This window comes from Oncorhynchus masou, chromosome 7, assembly GCF_036934945.1.
Source record: "Oncorhynchus masou masou isolate Uvic2021 chromosome 7, UVic_Omas_1.1, whole genome shotgun sequence".
NCBI lineage: Eukaryota > Metazoa > Chordata > Actinopteri > Salmoniformes > Salmonidae > Oncorhynchus > Oncorhynchus masou.
Window position 1 is genome coordinate 4,697,653 of NC_088218.1, and position 19,674 is coordinate 4,717,326.

Consider the following 19,674-nt stretch of genomic DNA (forward strand, 5'->3'; position numbering starts at 1 on the left):
ATATCATATATCTCTATACCTATCCATATAGCTCTATACCATATAGCTCTATCCATATAGCTTTATATCATATATCTCTATACCTATCCATATAGCTCTATACCATATAGCTCTATCCATATAGCTTTATATCATATATCTCTATACCTATCCATATAGCTCTATACCATATAGCTCTATCCATATAGCTTTATATCATATATCTCTATACCTATCCATATAGCTCTATACCATATAGCTCTATACCATATCGCTCTACACCATATAGCTCTATACCTATCCATATAGCTCTATACCATATAGCTCTATCCATATAGCTTTATATCATATATCTCTATACCTATCCATATAGCTCTATACCATATAGCTCTATACCATATCGCTCTACACCATATAGCTCTATACCTATCCATATAGCTCTATACCATATCGCTCTACACCATATATCTCTATACCTATCCATATAGCTCTATACCAAATATCTCTATACCATATAGCTCTATACCTATCCATGTAGCTCTATACCATATAGCTCTATACCATATAGCTCTATACCATATTGCTCTACACCATATAGCTCTATACCTATCCATAATAGGAATGCATCAGATCTATTAAAGTGACTAAAGTGATGAGGGACTAGGGATTAGGGATGAGGGTGTAGTGATGAGGAAGGAGGGACTAGGGATGAGGGAGGAGGGCCTAGGGAGGAGGGATGAGGGACTAGGGATGAGGGAGGATGGACTAGGGAGGAGGGTTGAGGGAGGATGGACTCGGGGTTGATTTGGGATTCAGCATAAGTGTGTGGTGTTCTGCAGTGGAGGCTGCTGAGGGGAGGACGGCTCATAATAATGGCTGGAACGAAGCGAATGGAATTCCACCTATTACGCTCCAGCCATTACCACGAGCCCGTCCTCCCCAATGAAATTGCCACCCACCTGCTGTGTTGTTCTGATGGGTGTCTTTACAGAGTCTCTGAGCTGGCCGGAGGTGGAGAGAGTGGTCAGACAGTTTGTGTTTGAGAGCATGCCCCTGACCCAGCTGGAGGAGGGAGGCCTACTGACCTCTGCTGGTTCCCCTCAACCTACCTGCCTGCCCTGGGACGACCCGGTCTGCTTCGCCAAGAACTACCTCAGACACATCAACAAGACACAAGGTACAGACGTTCCATGAACTCTGACCCTAGGGATGTTAACGCTTAACTGTTAATCGGTTTGCCGCCAAAAATACATAGACCGTCATGCTTATCTGTCTACATGTTAATTTGCATAATTGAGTGTAATTCATTTGCCGCTTTGTGTATTTTCATTAGTTGTCATCTTATTGATCACAGCACACAGAGACTAGTTAGAGGAGATGAATATCCTACCGCCTGTCAGACAGCAGCAGAGTAGCTCCTCAAAAAGCCTGTAGGTTACTGAAGTCAAATCTGCTGTTGGAAGCCCACTCATTATGCAACAAATAACCATTTTAAATGCAACCGTGTGTTAAAAACTTGTACTGTGACACATATTGGTCTGAATCCAAACTAGTCTCCTACCATATGTGTTGGTCTGAATCCAGGCTAGTCTACTCTACTACCATATGTGTTGGTCTGAATCCAAACTAGTCTCCTACCATATGTGTTGGTCTGAATCCAGACTAGTCTACTACCAGATGTGTTGGTCTGAATCCAGACTAGTCTACTCTACTACCATATGTGTTGGTCTGAATCCAGACTAGTCTCCTACCAGATGTGTTGGTCTGAATCCAAAATAGTCTACTACCAGATGTGTTGGTCTGAATCCAAACTAGTCTACTACCAGATGTGTTGGTCTGAATCCAGACTAGTCTACTACCAGATGTGTTGGTCTGAATCCAAACTAGTCTACTACCAGATGTGTTGGTCTGAATCCAAACTAGTCTACTACCATATGTGTTGGTCTGAATCCAGACTAGTCTACTACCATATGTGTTGGTCTGAATCCAGACTATTCTACTACCAGATGTGTTGGTCTGAATCCAAACTAGTCTACTACCAGATGTGTTGGTCTGAATCCAAACTAGTCTACTACCAGATGTGTTGGTCTGAATCCAGACTAGTCTACTACCAGATGTGTTGGTCTGAATCCAAACTAGTCTACTACCATATGTGTTGGTCTGAATCCAGACTAGTCTACTACCAGATGTGTTGGTCTGATAGCAATAGAGTTGTCAAGACAGCACCAACAGATCTGCAATCCGGCTGTTGTTGATGATCTGATATATGTCATTGTTCCTCTCTTTGTATCTTTGACATAACAGCTAATAAAACAGGTTTCCTCTGCAGGTAAAGCGTTCCACCACCAGGATGAATCAGAGGAGAGTTTGTCTGATGTAGTAGATGTTGAGATGCAGAGAATCCGGATGCGATCGCTCAGTGACTGGCACTATACTGAGCACCACAACGCCAATGTCTTTCCCCAGGTCAACATCAATCAACACTCACATTTACTGTAGCTGTTTGCCTTTGGCTCCTTTTTGTGACCATTTGTGATCCTTAGGAAACACAGAGTGTAGGAAAACAACCACAGCATGTTCTAGTGACCCCCTTGTTGTCTTGCTGTAGATTCTCCACTCTGCCTCTCAGTCCTACCGCTGCATGGACACCTACTGTGGTAGTCTAGACAACACCCTGTTCATCGTCTGTCACAATCCCATGAGCCCTCAACGACAGTGCAAGGAATTATGGGACATGGCCCTCCACACCAACGTTGGGTTCAGGTACAGTTTAAAAATAAATAAAGCCACTTTCACATTTGCTATAAATCAGTGGTTTAACAGTTGGATATATATTTTCTTCTATTTTCTATTTCTTTTTGTGTTACAAAACAATAAAATCACAGAGTACATTAGACTGTGGGTACTGTTTAGGACTGTATTTATTAAAATCCGACCGCTTTCCACCGTTCCCTCTCTGTCCTCAGGAAGTACCTTCACCATGTGGCCAACTCTATATCTGACTGGACCGAGGAGGAGGAGGTGAAGTGGCGAGCTCTGCAGGCCAAGAGAGAGGCAGAGAACCTGAGAGGGCCCACCCCGTCTGACTCCTCAGAGAAAGGCAGGGCAGAGTCGGCGAAGGGCACCAAGAAGGGCACTGTCTCAACAAAACACACTGCAAGTAAGGAAGCCAAATATCAGTCAAAACAGGCTGAAATCCATTGGTACATACATACTCATTAACTTGGATACATAAATGACGATAGATGAGAAACATCACTAAGAGTAGTACTAGTAGTTACAGTGCTAAAGTCCCCCTGTGATGTAAACGTTGTGTCCCTGTGTACCTGAAGCCTCCCCAGCCAAGTCTCCCATCCCAGAGGAAGGTCCTCCAGACCAGTACATCAGAGAAGACTCGCTCAAAGTAACGGACTCTGTCTTGCTGTCTTCCACCCCGTTTTATAGTGATTCATGTATTCAGTATCTTTAATACATTCTGATGATTCTAACTGTGCTGCTGATGTTCTCTACAAACTCATCTCTGTCCAGGCGTGGAAGATAGAGCAGGACAGACAGAAGGAGGAGGAACAGGTGAAGAAAGCTAAGAAAGATAAAGGAGGGAAGGGGGCGGAGCGCGCCGACTCGTCCAAGGAGAACAAGAAAACAACCCCCTCGACCGCGAAGAAGAGCAGGGAGGACGTGACCCCTGACCTGGCTGTGGGGACCCCTGGAGAACAGAGAGCAAAGCTGCAGTCGCCCACCGACGTCTTCACTGTGAGTCTATAAACACCCTTTAAAAGCACAATATATATATATTTTTTTACCTTTATTTTACCAGGCAAGTCAGTTAAGAACACATTCTTATTTTCAATGATGGCCTAGGAACAGTGGGTTAACTGCCTGTTCAGGGGCAGAACGACAGATTTGTACCTTGTCAGCTCTAGGATTTGAACTTGCAACCTTTCGGTTATTAGTCCAATGCTCTAACCACTAGGCTACCCTGCCGCCCCAATATGTCATTCCAGCTTCGTAATGACATCATTCTGTGGGTGGTAACTGGTTTTCTTTCTGGTTGAGGAGATATGGGGATATAGTCCCAGCAGATACTAGATAGATCATGTTTTACTGTGCTGTTATGGCATGGTGCCTTTCACCCAAAAAGTATCTGCTGCAACAATATCAACAGAATGCAGACCTTTTTAAAAATGTTAAATACTGCGTGTGTGTGTGTCTGTGCGTGTGTGTGTGTGTGTGTGTGTGTGTGTGTGTGTGTGTGTGTGTGTGTGTGTGTGTGTGTGTGTGTGTGTGTGTGTGTGTGTGTGTGTGTGTGTGTGAAGGGATTCACTGGTTACAGCATGGAGGGGCAGCTGATCCAGGTCTCAGGCCAGGTCCACTCCCTATACCCCTCTGACGGAGGCCACATCCAGGTGGAGACCATCCACTTTGTCCAGGGTGAACACACACACACACCACTATTACCGTACACACTTTCGCTCTCTTTTATTCACACGTTGATTCTCTAAGGCTGCGTTTACACAGGCAGCCCAATTCGGATCTTTTTTTTCCCCACTAATTGCTCTTCTGACCAATCAGATGAGCTCTGAAAAATATTTGATGTGAAAAGATCTAATGTGATTGGTCAAAAGACCAATTAATGTAAAAAAAAATAAATAATCCGAATTGGGATCTGATGTGAAAAGATCTGATGCGATTGATCAAAAGACCAATTATTGTAAAAAAAACAAAAACAGAATTGGGCTGCGTGTGTAAACATAGTCATAGCCGATGTTCTGTTTCCAGGGTCAACGCTCATCAAGGTGTGTGTGATGAAGGACAATCATCATTTGTACAGCCACATCACCCAGCCAAACAGACACCAGGAGGAGAGCCCAAAGGACGCGGTCCCCATGGAGACACAGAGTCCCACCAATAAGAGTGTTTGGCTGGGCTCCTTCTCAGCTGTGCTGGACAGCGGCATCCACCTCTCCTACAGTCACTACGGCCCCACAGGGGAGCAGGGTGAACACCTTACACTGATGCTGTCTGTCTCTCTGTCATTAAACCACCTGGTGTACTGTTCCTGTTATGGGGGCGTAGTCTGGTCCCTGTGTTGTGTGTGGTGATGTCTAGCTTTAAGGTGGCTACGGTAACAGTCTGGTTGTTGACGTGTCTGTAGGTGAGATGGAGGCTGGTCAGGGCTCTGATCTAGACATGCCCACAGACTCCAGTCTCTCCCCCGTCCCCTCGACCCTCCTCTCCTCCTCATTGTCCCGGGAGAAACTCAACTCCGCCCACATCGCCAAGGGGCTGCAGCCGTCCAAAGAGACCAACAAGTCTTCAACACACAGAGAGGAAGAGGAGCAGGTGAATCCATACTATCCATACCTTACTATACGTCGCCAACAGATGCATTTAGTTTCCATAGCGTCTGTTCAGTTGTAGTGTTTTGTTGCTGATAACGTTGTAATACTGATATCAATGATATAACGTTATGTTCTCGTCATCTATGTTCTTCCTGTTGACGTACCTGCTGTGTGTTATTCCCTTCATGTGTCTGGCTGTGTTGTCCCCTGCCAGACCAGAGAGAGTGTGGGTCAGGCTGCGTTATCTGGCAGCGCTCCGTTCCAGAGACTCAACCTCTCCACCCCCAGTGGTCTGCTGCTGCAGTTCCTCAGGGATGATACAGACGGTCAGTGTGTGTGTGTCCAGACAGTGTGTGTGTGTGTGTGTGTCCAGACAGTGTATGTGTGTGTGTCCAGACAGTGTATGTGTGTGTGTCCAGACAGTGTATGTGTGTGTGTGTGTGTCCAGACAGTGTGTGTGTGTGTGTGTCCAGACAGTGTGTGTGTGTGTCCAGACAGTGTGTGTGTGTCCAGACAGTGTGTGTGTGTGTGTCCAGACAGTGTGTGTGTGTGTCCAGACAGTGTGTGTGTGTGTGTGTCCAGACAGTGTGTGTGTGTGTGTCCAGACAGTGTGTGTGTGTGTGTCCAGACAGTGTGTGTGTGTGTGTCCAGACAGTGTATGTGTGTGTGTCCAGACAGTGTATGTGTGTGTGTCCAGACAGTGTATGTGTGTGTGTCCAGACAGTGTGTGTGTGTGTGTCCAGACAGTGTGTGTGTGTGTGTCCAGACAGTGTGTGTGTGTGTCCAGACAGTGTGTGTGTGTGTGTGTGTCCAGACAGTGTATGTGTGTGTGTCCAGACAGTATGTGTGTGTGTCCAGACAGTGTGTGTGTGTCCAGACAGTGTGTGTGTAACTGTAGTTTTGGTTACTGTAGGCAGTACTCCAGAGGGTCAGTGTGTGTGTGTGTAACTGTAGTTTTGGTTACTGTAGGCAGTACTCCAGAGGGTCAGTGTGTGTGTGTGTAACTGTAGTTTTGGTTACTGTAGGCAGTACTCCAGAGGGTCAGTGTGTGTATGTAACTGTAGTTTTGGTTACTGTAGGCAGTACTCCAGAGGGTCAGTGTGTGTGTGTGTAACTGTAGTTTTGGTTACTGTAGGCAGTACTCCAGAGGGTCAGTGTGTGTTGGTGAGACAGACTTTCCCCCTACACTGCAGTGACAGTAGGGAGCCTCACCTCACAGACCCATCGTTACACAGTGAGTTGTCTAGGGTCATCACTGGTCAGGGCACCGTGGTCAAGTACATGAGAGACGGATCAACACAGGTACTGGCAAACACAATACACACACACACACACACACACACACACACACACACACACACACACACACACATTAAGCTCCTCCCTCCCCACTTTATATAATGTTGACATACCCTACATTACTCATCTCATATGTATATACTGTACTCTATACCATCTACTGCATCTTGCCTATCTTGCCGTTCGGCCATCGCTCATTCATATATTTACATATTCTTATTCATTCCTTTACACTTGTTGTTGTGAAATTGTTAGGTTAGATTACTTGTTAGATATTACTGCATGGTCGGAAGTAGAGGCACAAGCATTTCACTACACTCGCATTAACATCTTAACATATGTGACACATTTGATTTGTCTCTGTGTAGGTGCTGTTTGCAGACGGTTCAGTCAGTAGCAGTACAGACTCAGGACCCATCGTCTCCTCTCCTCCTGAACCCCCTGCGAAGGAGGAGGAGGTAGTGAAGGAGACTCCGATACCAGAGAGAAAAGACAGCAAGGACAAGAAGGGTAATCACATCTCTAACAAATCATATGGACCTTGATTTAGATCCGTAGGTCTTTTATACACAACCAGTCAAAGCCTCCTCATTCCAAGGGTTTTTCTTTATTTATACTTTTTTTCTATATTGTAGAATAATAGTGAAGACATCACAACTATGAAATAATACATATGGAATCATGTAGTAACCAAAAAAGTGTTAAACAAATCAAAATATATTTCATATTTTAGATTCTTCTAAGTAGCCACCCTTTGCCTTGATGACAGCGTTGCACACTCAGGGACTGCGGTTGAAAATTAGCCGGCTGGCTAAAACCGGCACTTTTACTGAAACGTTGATTAATGTGCACTGTCCCTGTAAAAATAAACTCAAACTCAAACTCTTGGTTCTCTCAACCAGGTTCATGAGGTAGTCACCTGCAATGCATTTCAATTGACAGGTGTGGATTGTTGAAAGTTAATTTGTGGAATTTCTTTCCTTAATGCATTTGAGCCAATCAGTTGTGTTGTGACAAGGTAGGGGTGGTATACAGAAGAGCCCTATTTGGTAAAAGACCAAGTCCATATTATGGCAAGAGCAGCTAAAATAAGCAAAGAGAAATGACAGTCCATCATTACTTTAAGACGTGAAGGTCAGTCAATACTGAACATTTCAGTAACTTTGAAAGTTTCTTCAAGTGCAGTCACAAAAACCATCAAGCTATGATGAAACTGTCTCTCATGAGGACCGCCACAGGAAAGGAAGACCCAGAGTTCCCTCTACTGTAGAGGATAAGTTCATTAGAGTTACCAGCCACTACTAAAGAACACCAATAAGAAGAAGAGACTTGCTTGGGTCAAGAAACACAAGCAAGGGACATTCGACCGGTAGAAATCTGTCCTTTGGTCAGAGTCCAAATTTGAGATTTTTGGTTCCAACTACTGTGTCTTTGTGAGACGCAGAGTAGGTGAACGGATTATCTCAGCATGTGTGGTTCCCACCGTGAAGCATGGAGGAGGAGGTGTGATGGTGTGGGGATGCTTTGCTGGTGACACTGTCAGTGATTTATTTAGGATTCAAGGCACACTTAACCAGCATGGTCACCACAGCATTCTGCAGTGATATGCAATCCCATCTGGTTTGCACTTAGTGGGACTATCTTTTTCAACAGGACAATGACCCAAAACACACCTCCAGGCTGTGAGTGATGGAGTGCTGCATCAGATGATCTGGCCTCCACAACCACCTGACCTCAAACCATTTCAGGTGGTATGGGATGAGTTGGACTGCAGAGTGAAGGAAAAGTAGCCAACAAGTGCTCAGCATTTGTGGGAACTCCTTCAAGACTCTTGGAAAATAATTCCTCATGAAGCTGGTTGAGAGAATGCCAAGAGTGTGCAACGCTGTCATCAAGGCAAAGGATAGCTACTTAGAAGAATCTAAAATATGAAATATATTTTGATTTGTTTAACACTTTTTTGGTTACTACATGATTCTATATGTGTTATTTCGTAGTTTTGATGTCTTCACTATTTTTCTATAAGAGTAAAAATAAACAAAACCCTGGGAAAAGTAGGTGTGTCCAAACTTTAGACTGGTACTGTATATTTGATTTGTCTTCCTATTAGACCTTTACTGTGTCAGTCTGAAATCTATTGGCTTCACAACCTTTTATGTTGTTGAGTATCGGTGCTTGAGAAAGACAAAGGGGAGATGAGGGGTTGTGTGTCTGGGCAGGTAAACTGGGTTCCAAGCAGAGCCTGGGGGCTGACCAGAGTCAGAGTGACCCAGAGCCCAGGGAGGAGCAGAGGTCATCAGACAACACCCAGGGCAGACAGGGGGTCTGTTGGGTCACCACCAGCCCCTCCGGACACAGAGTGGCCACCATGGGGGACCAGACCACAGACCCTGGCCCGGTTCTGGCCTTCAGAGCCACAGACCCCGTCAGCCAAACTGTGAGCATACGAACCAGCAACATGGTCTGCTAACATCGTGGTTGGTAATAACACATTTGAGTTTTCTCACAACCTTTTGCAAAAGTCCAAAATGGTGGGTTAGCTGATACTCTGAAGGTGTCAACATTTTGACTTCCTACACATGTGATATGTAAAAGTAGCTCTTCTGCCTTGTCTCTGTGTGAGCAGGTTGTTATCACCCGGGAGGACAAGGTGATGTCTGTGCTGGACAGAGACGGGACGGTGATCGTCGACCATGCAGACGGAACCAGGATCACTACCCTGTACCAGGAGAGAGAGGCTCTCAGTGGGTGGTCCCAGGAACACATTAACACAGGTTAAAGGCTATCGTACCAACTGCTACCTGGTCTGACACAGGTTAAAGGCTATACTACTAACTGCTAAATGGTCTGATACAGGTTAAAGGCTATCGTACCAACTGCTAAATGGTCTGACACAGGTTAAAGGCTATACTACTAACTAAATGGTCTGATACAGGTTAAAGGCTATCGTACCAACTGCTACCTGGTCTGACACAGGTTAAAGGCTATATTTTTATTTTTTTATTTTTTTATTTCACCTTTATTTAACCAGGTAGGCTAGTTGAGAACAAGTTCTCCTTTACAACTGCGACCTGGCCAAGATAAAGCATAGCAGTGTGAACAGACAACACAGAGTTACACATGGAGTAAACAATTAACAAGTCAATAACACAGTAGAAAAAAAAGGGGAGTCTATATATACAATGTGTGCAAAAGGCATGAGGAGGTAGGCGAATAATTACAATATTGCAGATTAACACTGGATTGATAAATGATCATGTACAGGTAGAGATATTGGTGTACAAAAGAGCAGAAAGGTAAATAAATAAAAACTGTGGGGATGAGGTAGGTGAAAATTGGTGGGCTATTTACCAATAGATTATGTACAGCTGCAGCGATCGGTTAGCTGCTCAGATAGCTGATGTTTGAAGTTGGTGAGGGAGATAAAGGTCTCCAACTTCAGCGATTTTTGCAATCGTTCCAGTCACAGGCAGCAGAGTACTGGAATGAAAGGCGGCCGAATGAGGTGTTGGCTTTAGGGATGATCAGTGAGATACACCTGCTGGAGCGCGTGCTACGGATGGGTGTTGCCATCGTGACCAGTGAACTGAGATAAGGCGGAGCTTTACCTAGCATGGCCTTGTAGACGACCTGGAGCCAGTGGGTCTTGCGACGAATATGTAGCGAGGGCCAGCCGACTAGAGCATACAAGTCGCAGTGGTGGGTAGTATAAGGTGCTTTAGTGACAAAACGGATGGCACTGTGATAAACTGCATCCAGTTTGCTGAGAAGAGTGTTGGAAGCAATTTTGTAGATGACATCGCAGAAGTCGAGGATTGGTAGGATAGTCAGTTTTACTAGGGTAAGCTTGGCAGCGTGAGTGAAGGAGGCTTTGTTACGGAATAGAAAGCCGACTCTTGATTTGATTTTCGATTGGAGATGTTTGATATGGGTCTGGAAGGAGAGTTTACAGTCTAGCCAGACACCTAGGTACTTATAGGTGTCCACATATTCAAGGTCGGAACCATCCAGTGTGGTGATGCTAGTCGGGCATGCGGTGCAGGCAGCGATCGGTTGAAAAGCATGCATTTGGTTTTACTAGCGTTTAAGAGCAGTTGGAGGCCACGGAAGGAGTGTTGTATGGCATTGACGCTCGTTTGGAGGTTAGATAGCACAGTGTCCAATGACGGGCCGAAAGTATATAGAATGGTGTCGTCTGCGTAGAGGTGGATCAGGGAATCGCCCGCAGCAAGAGCAACATCATTGATATATACAGAGAAAAGAGTCTGCCCGAGAATTGAACCCTGTGGCACCCCCATAGAGACTGCCAGAGGACCGGACAGCATGCCCTCCGATTTGACACACTGAACTCTGTCTGCAAAGTAATTGGTGAACCAGGCAAGGCAGTCATCCGAAAAACCGAGGCTACTGAGTCTGCCGATAAGAATATGGTGATTGACAGAGTCGAAAGCCTTGGCAAGGATCGATGAAGACGGCTGCACAGTACTGTCTTTTATCGATGGCGGTTATGATGTCGTTTAGTACCTTGAGTGTGGCTGAGGTGCACCCGTGACCGGCTCGGAAACCAGATTGCATAGCGGAGAAGGTACGGTGGGATTCGAGATGGTCAGTGACCTGTTTGTTGACTTGGCTTTCGAAGACCTTAGATAGGCAAGGCAGAATGGATATCGGTCTGTAACAGTTTGGGTCCAGGGTGTCACCCCCTTTGAAGAGGGGGATGACTGCGGCAGCTTTCCAATCCTTGGGGATCTCAGACGATATGAAAGAGAGGTTGAACAGGCTGGTAATAGGGGTTGCGACAATGGCGGCGGATAGTTTCAGAAATAGAGGGTCCAGATTGTCAAGCCCAGCTGATTTATACGGGTCCAGGTTTTGCAGTTTTTTCAGAACATCTGCTATCTGGATTTGGGTAAAGGAGAACCTGGAGAGGCTTGGGCGAGGAGCTGCGGGGGGGCCGGAGCTGTTGGTCGAGGTTGGAGTAGCCAGGCGGAAGGCATGGCCAGCCGTTGAGAAATGCTTGTTGAAGTTTTCAATAATCATGGATTTGTCGGTGGTGACCGTGTTCCCTAGCCTCAGTGCAGTGGGCAGCTGGGAGGAGGTGCTCTTGTTCTCCATGGACTTCACAGTGTCCCAGAACTTTTGGAGTTGGAGCTACAGGATGCAAACTTCTGCCTGAAGAAGCTGGCCTTAGCTTTCCTGACTGACTGCGTGTATTGGTTCCTGACTTCCCTGAACAGTTGCATATCGCGGGGACTGTTCGATGCTATTGCAGTCCGCCACAGGATGTTTTTGTGCTGGTCGAGGGCAGTCAGGTCTGGAGTGAACCAAGGGCTGTATCTGTTCTTAGTTCTGCATTTTTTGAACGGAGCATGCTTATCTAAAATGGTGAGGAAGTTACTCTTAAAGAATGACCAGGCATCCTCAACTGTCGGGATGAGGTCAATGTCCTTCCAGGGTACCCGGGCCAGGTCGATTAGAAAGGCCTGCTCACAGAAGTGTTTTAGGGAGCGTTTGACAGTGATGAGGGGTGGTCGTTTGACTGCGGCACCGTAGCGGATACAGGCAATGAGGCAGTGGTCGCTGAGATCCTGTTTGAAGACAGCGGAGGTGTATTTGGAGGGCCAGTTGGTCAGGATGACGTCTATGAGGGTGCCCTTGCTTACAGAGTTAGTGTTGTACCTGGTGGGTTCCTTGATGATTTGTGTGAGATTGAGGGCATCTAGCTTAGATTGTAGGACTGCCGGGGTGTTAAGCATATCCCAGTTTAGGTCACCTAACAGAACAAACTCTGAAGCTAGATGGGGGGCAATCAATTCACAAATGGTGTCCAGGGCACAGCTGGGAGCTGAGGGGGGTCGGTAGCAGGCGGCAACAGTGAGCGACTTATTTCTGGAGAGAGTAATTTTCAGAATTAGTAGTTCGAACTGTTTGGGTATGGACCTGGAAAGTATGACATTACTTTGCAGGCTATCTCTGCAGTAGACTGCAACTCCTCCCCCTTTGGCAGTTCTATCTTGACGGAAGATGTTATAGTTGGGTATGGAAATCTCTGAATTTTTGGTGGCCTTCCTGAGCCAGGATTCAGACACGGCAAGGACATCAGGGTTAGCAGAGTGTGCTAAAGCAGTGAGTAAAACAAACTTAGGGAGAAGGCTTCTGATGTTGACATGCATGAAACCAAGGCTTTTTCGATCACAGAAGTCAACAAATGAGGGTGCCTGGGGACATGCAGGGCCTGGGTTTACCTCCACATCACCCACCCATCATCATACTACTACCTGGTCTGATACAGGTTAAAGGCTATCATACCAACTGCTACCTGGTCTGATACAGGTTAAAGGCTATACTACTAACTGCTACCTGGTCTGACACAGGTTAAAGGCTATACTACTACCTGGTCTGATACAGGTTAAAGGCTATACTACTAACTGCTACCTGGTCTGACACAGGTTAAAGGCTATACTACTACCTGGTCTGATACAGGTTAAAGGCTATACTACTAACTGCTACCTGGTCTGACACAGGTTAAAGGCTATACTACTACCTGGTCTGATACAGGTTAAAGGCTATACTACTAACTACTACCTGGTCTGACACAGGTTAAAGGCTATACTACTAACTACTACCTGGTCTGATACAGGTTAAAGGCTATACTACTAACTGCTACCTGGTCTGACACAGGTTAAAGGCTATACTACTAACTGCTACCTGGTCTGATACAGGTTAAAGGCTATACTACTACCTGGTCTGATACAGGTTAAAGGCTATACTACTAACTGCTACCAGGTCTGATACAGGTTAAAGGCTATCATACCAACTGCTACCTGGTCTGATACAGGTTAAAGGCTATACTACTACCTGGTCTGATACAGGTTAACGGCTATACTACTAACTGCTACCTGGTCTGACACAGGTTAAAGGCTATACTACTACCTGGTCTGATACAGGTTAAAGGCTATACTACTAACTACTACCTGGTCTGACACAGGTTAAAGGCTATACTACTACCTGGTCTGATACAGGTTAAAGGCTATACTACTAACTACTACCTGGTCTGATACAGGTTAAAGGCTATACTACTAACTACTACCTGGTCTGACACAGGTTAAAGGCTATACTACTAACTGCTACCTGGTCTGACACAGGTTAAAGGCTATACTACTAACTGCTACCTGGTCTGATACAGGTTAAAGGCTATACTACTAACTGCTACCTGGTCTGATACAGGTTAACGGCTATACTACTAACTGCTACCTGGTCTGACACAGGTTAAAGGCTATACTACTAACTGCTACCTGGTCTGATACAGGTTAAAGGCTATACTACTACCTGGTCTGATACAGGTTAAAGGCTATACTACTAACTACTACCTGGTCTGACACAGGTTAAAGGCTATACTACTAACTACTACCTGGTCTGACACAGGTTAAAGGCTATACTACTAACTACTACCTGGTCTGACACAGGTTAAAGGCTATACTACTAACTACTACCTGGTCTGACACAGGTTAAAGGCTATACTACTACCTGGTCTGACACAGGTTAAAGGCTATACTACTACCTGGTCTGATACAGGTTAAAGGCTATACTACTAACTGGTCTGATACAGGTTAAAGGCTATACTACTACCTGGTCTGATACAGGTTAAAGGCTATACTACTACCTGGTCTGATACAGGTTAAAGGCTATACTACTAACTGCTACCTGGTCTGACACAGGTTAAAGGCTATACTACTACCTGGTCTGACACAGGTTAAAGGCTATACTACTACCTGGTCTGATACAGGTTAAAGGCTATACTACTAACTGGTCTGATACAGGTTAAAGGCTATACTACTACCTGGTCTGACACAGGTTAAAGGCTATACTACTACCTGGTCTGATACAGGTTAAAGGCTATACTACTAACTGCTACCTGGTCTGATACAGGTTAAAGGCTTTACTACTACCTGGTCTGATACAGGTTAAAGGCTATACCACTAACTGCTACCTGGTCTGACACAGGTTAAAGGCTATACTACTAACTACTACCTGGTCTGACACAGGTTAAAGGCTATACTACTACCTGGTCTGACACAGGTTAAAGGCTATACTACTAAATGCTACCTGGTCTGATACAGGTTAAAGGCTATACTACTAACTGCTACCAGGTCTGACACAGGTTAAAGGCTATACTACTAACTACTACCTGGTCTGATACAGGTTAAAGGCTATACTACTAACTACTACCTGGTCTGACACAGGTTAAAGGCTATACTACTAACTACTACCTGGTCTGACACAGGTTAAAGGCTATACTACTAACTACTACCTGGTCTGACACAGGTTAAAGGCTATACTACTACCTGGTCTGACACAGGTTAAAGGCTATACTACTACCTGGTCTGACACAGGTTAAAGGCTATATTACTACCTGGTCTGATACAGGTTAAAGGCTATACTACTAACTGCTACCTGGTCTGATACAGGTTAAAGGCTATACTACTACCTGGTCTGATACAGGTTAAAGGCTATACTACTAACTGCTACCTGGTCTGATACAGGTTAAAGGCTATATTACTACCTGGTCTGACACAGGTTAAAGGCTATACTACTACCTGGTCTGACACAGGTTAAAGGCTATACTACTAACTGCTACCTGGTCTGATACAGGTTAAAGGCTATACTACTACCTGGTCTGATACAGGTTAAAGGCTATACTACTAACTGCTACCTGGTCTGATACAGGTTAAAGGCTATACTACTAACTGCTACCTGGTCTGATACAGGTTAACGGCTATACTACTAACTGCTACCTGGTCTGACACAGGTTAAAGGCTATACTACTAACTGGTCTGATACAGGTTAAAGGCTATACTACTAACTGGTCTGATACAGGTTAAAGGCTATACTACTAACTACTACCTGGTCTGACACAGGTTAAAGGCTATACTACTAACTACTACCTGGTCTGATACAGGTTAAAGGCTATACTACTAACTACTACCTGGTCTGATACAGGTTAAAGGCTATACTACTACCTGGTCTGACACAGGTTAAAGGCTATATTACTACCTGGTCTGACACAGGTTAAAGGCTATACTACTAACTACTACCTGGTCTGATACAGGTTAAAGGCTATACTACTACCTGGTCTGACACAGGTTAAAGGCTATATTACTACCTGGTCTGACACAGGTTAAAGGCTATACTACTACCTGGTCTGACACAGGTTAAAGGCTATACTACTACCTGGTCTGACACAGGTTAAAGGCTATATTACTACCTGGTCTGACACAGGTTAAAGGCTATACTACTACCTGGTCTGACACAGGTTAAAGGCTATATTACTACCTGGTCTGACACAGGTTAAAGGCTATACTACTAACTGCTACCTGGTCTGATACAGGTTAAAGGCTATCGTACTAACTGCTACCTGGTCTGATACAGGTTAAAGGCTATACTACTACCTGGTCTGATACAGGTTAAAGGCTATACTACTAACTGCTACCTGGTCTGATACAGGTTAAAGGCTATACTACTAACTTGTCTAATACATTAGTAGTGTATATTATGTGTTACCAGGACAGAGACAACAGTGTGTGTAGGAAGGATAGTTCATGGTGTGATAATGTCTACGTTGTGTTACCAGGGGAGAGACAACAGTGTGTAGGAAGGATAGTTCATGGTGTGATAATGTCTACATTGTGTTACCAGGGGAGAGGTCCAGCAGTGTGTAGGAAGGATAGTTCATGGTGTGATAATGTCTACATTGTGTTACCAGGGGAGAGACAACAGTGTGTAGGAAGGATAGTTCATGGTGTGATAATGTCTACATTATGTTACCAGGGGAGAGACAACAGTGTGTAGGAAGGATAGTTCATGGTGTGATAATGTCTACGTTGTGTTACCAGGGAGAGGTCCAGCAGTGTGTAGGAAGGATAGTTCATGGTGTGATAATGTCTACGTTGTGTTACCAGGGGAGAGACAGCAGTGTGTAGGAAGGATAGTTCATGGTGTGATAATGTCTACATTGTGTTACCAGGGAGAGGTCCAGCAGTGTGTAGGAAGGATAGTTCATGTTGTGATAATGTCTACGTTGTGTTACCAGGGGAGAGGTCCAGCAGTGTGTAGGAAGGATAGTTCATGTTGTGATAATGTCTACGTTGTGTTACCAGGGGAGAGGTCCAGCAGTGTGTAGGAAGGATAGTTCATGGTGTGATAATGTCTACGTTGTGTTACCAGGGAGAGGTCTAGCAGTGTGTAGGAAGGATAGTTCATGGTGTGATAATGTCTACATTGTGTTACCAGGGGAGAGGTCCAGCAGTGTGTAGGAAGGATAGTTCATGTTGTGATAATGTCTATGTTGTGTTACCAGGGGAGAGGTCCAGCAGTGTGTAGGAAGGATAGTTCATGTTGTGATAATGTCTACGTTGTGTTACCAGGGAGAGGTCCAGCAGTGTGTAGGAAGGATAGTTCATGGTGTGATAATGTCTACGTTGTGTTACCAGGGGAGAGGTCCAGCAGTGTGTAGGAAGGATAGTTCATGGTGTGATAATGTCTACGTTGTGTTACCAGGGGAGAGACAACAGTGTGTAGGAAGGATAGTTCATGGTGTGATAATGTCTACATTGTGTTACCAGGGGAGAGGTCCAGCAGTGTGTAGGAAGGATAGTTCATGGTGTGATAATGTCTACATTGTGTTACCAGGGGAGAGACAACAGTGTGTAGGAAGGATAGTTCATGGTGTGATAATGTCTACATTGTGTTACCAGGGGAGAGACAACAGTGTGTAGGAAGGATAGTTCATGGTGTGATAATGTCTACATTGTGTTACCAGGGGAGAGGTCCAGCAGTGTGTAGGAAGGATAGTTCATGGTGTGATAATGTCTACATTGTGTTACCAGGGGAGAGACAACAGTGTGTAGGAAGGATAGTTAATGGTGTGATAATGTCTACGTTGTGTTACCAGGGGAGAGGTCCAGCAGTGTGTAGGAAGGATAGTTCATGGTGTGATAATGTCTACATTGTGTTACCAGGGGAGAGGTACAGCAGTGTGTAGGAAGGATAGTTCATGGTGTGATAATGTCTACGTTGTGTTACCAGGGGAGAGGTCCAGCAGTGTGTAGGAAGGATAGTTCATGGTGTGATAATGTCTAGGTTCTGTTACCAGGGGAGAGACAACAGTTTGTAGGAAGGATAGTTCATGGTGTGATAATGTCTACATTGTGTTACCAGGGGATAGGTCCAACAGTGTGTAGGAAGGATAGTTCATGGTGTGATAATGTCTACATTGTGTTACCAGGTGAGAGTCAACAGTGTGTAGGAAGGATAGTTCATGGTGTGATAATGTCTACATTGTGTTACCAGGGGAGAGACAACAGTGTGTAGGAAGGATAGTTCATGGTGTGATAATGTCTACGTTGTGTTACCAGGGGAGAGGTCCAGCAATGTGTAGGAAGGATAGTTCATGGTGTGATAATGTCTACATTGTGTTACCAGGGGAGAGACAACAGTGTGTAGGAAGGATAGTTCATGGTGTGATAATGTCTACGTTGTGTTACCAGGGAGAGGTCCAGCAATGTGTAGGAAGGATAGTTCATGGTGTGATAATGTCTACGTTGTGTTACCAGGGAGAGACAACAGTTTGTAGGAAGGATAGTTCATGGTGTGATAATGTCTACATTGTGTTACCAGGGGAGAGGTCCAGCAGTGTGTAGGAAGGATAGTTCATGGTGTGATAATGTCTACATTGTGTTACCAGGGGAGAGACAACAGTGTGTAGGAAGGATAGTTCATGGTGTGATAATGTCTACGTTGTGTTACCAGGGGAGAGGTCCAGCAGTGTGTAGGAAGGATAGTTCATGGTGTGATAATGTCTACATTGTGTTACCAGGGGAGAGGTCCAGCAGTGTGTAGGAAGGATAGTTCATGGTGTGATAATGTTTACATTGTGTTACCAGGGGAGAGGTCCAGCAGTGTGTAGGAAGGATAGTTCATGGTGTGATAATGTCTACGTTGTGTTACCAGGGGAGAGACAACAGTGTGTAGGAAGGATAGTTCATGGTGTGATAATGTCTACGTTGTGTTGCCAGGGAGAGACAACAGTGTGTAGGAAGGATAGTTCATGGTGTGATAATGTCTAGGTTCTGTTACCAGGGGAGAGACAACAGTTTGTAGGAAGGATAGTTCATGGTGTGATAATGTCTACGTTGTGTTACCAGGGGAGAGGTCTAGCAGTGTGTAGGAAGGATAGTTCATGGTGTGATAATGTCTACATTGTGTTACCAGGGGAGAGGTCCAGCAGTGTGTAGGAAGGATAGTTCATGTTGTGATAATGTCTATGTTGTGTTACCAGGGGAGAGGTCCAGCAGTGTGTAGGAAGGATAGTTCATGTTGTGATAATGTCTACGTTGTGTTACCAGGGGAGAGGTCCAGCAGTGTGTAGGAAGGATAGTTCATGGTGTGATAATGTCTACGTTGTGTTACCAGGGGAGAGGTCCAGCAGTGTGTAGGAAGGATAGTTCATGGTGTGATAATGTCTACGTTGTGTTACCAGGGAGAGACAACAGTGTGTAGGAAGGATAGTTCATGGTGTGATAATGTCTACATTGTGTTACCAGGGAGAGGTCCAGCAGTGTGTAGGAAGGATAGTTCATGGTGTGATAATGTCTACATTGTGTTACCAGGGGAGAGACAACAGTGTGTAGGAAGGATAGTTCATGGTGTGATAATGTCTACATTGTGTTACCAGGGGAGAGACAACAGTGTGTAGGAAGGATAGTTCATGGTGTGACAATGTCTACATTGTGTTACCAGGGAGAGGTCCAGCAGTGTGTAGGAAGGATAGTTCATGGTGTGATAATGTCTACATTGTGTTACCAGGGGAGAGACAACAGTGTGTAGGAAGGATAGTTAATGGTGTGATAATGTCTACGTTGTGTTACCAGGGAGAGGTCCAGCAGTGTGTAGGAAGGATAGTTCATGGTGTGATAATGTCTACATTGTGTTACCAGGGGAGAGGTACAGCAGTGTGTAGGAAGGATAGTTCATGGTGTGATAATGTCTACGTTGT

At 45.0% G+C, this 19,674-nt stretch overlaps 1 protein-coding gene across 1 annotated transcript in view; it reads left to right on the top strand.

Moving 5' to 3' along the window:
- LOC135543135 (sperm-associated antigen 17-like) overlaps positions 1-19,674 on the top strand; it is a 68,433-nt gene that overhangs the window by 10,570 nt on the left and 38,189 nt on the right. Inside the window, exons 14-27 of the mRNA XM_064970211.1 lie at positions 971-1,164; positions 2,341-2,445; positions 2,588-2,742; positions 2,946-3,139; positions 3,312-3,382; positions 3,508-3,732; positions 4,296-4,410; positions 4,759-4,977; positions 5,135-5,322; positions 5,536-5,647; positions 6,457-6,623; positions 6,989-7,130; positions 8,840-9,057; positions 9,247-9,394. Coding sequence (XP_064826283.1) covers positions 971-1,164; positions 2,341-2,445; positions 2,588-2,742; positions 2,946-3,139; positions 3,312-3,382; positions 3,508-3,732; positions 4,296-4,410; positions 4,759-4,977; positions 5,135-5,322; positions 5,536-5,647; positions 6,457-6,623; positions 6,989-7,130; positions 8,840-9,057; positions 9,247-9,394 — 2,253 coding nt within the window. The remainder of the gene's footprint in view (positions 1-970; positions 1,165-2,340; positions 2,446-2,587; positions 2,743-2,945; positions 3,140-3,311; positions 3,383-3,507; positions 3,733-4,295; positions 4,411-4,758; positions 4,978-5,134; positions 5,323-5,535; positions 5,648-6,456; positions 6,624-6,988; positions 7,131-8,839; positions 9,058-9,246; positions 9,395-19,674) is intronic.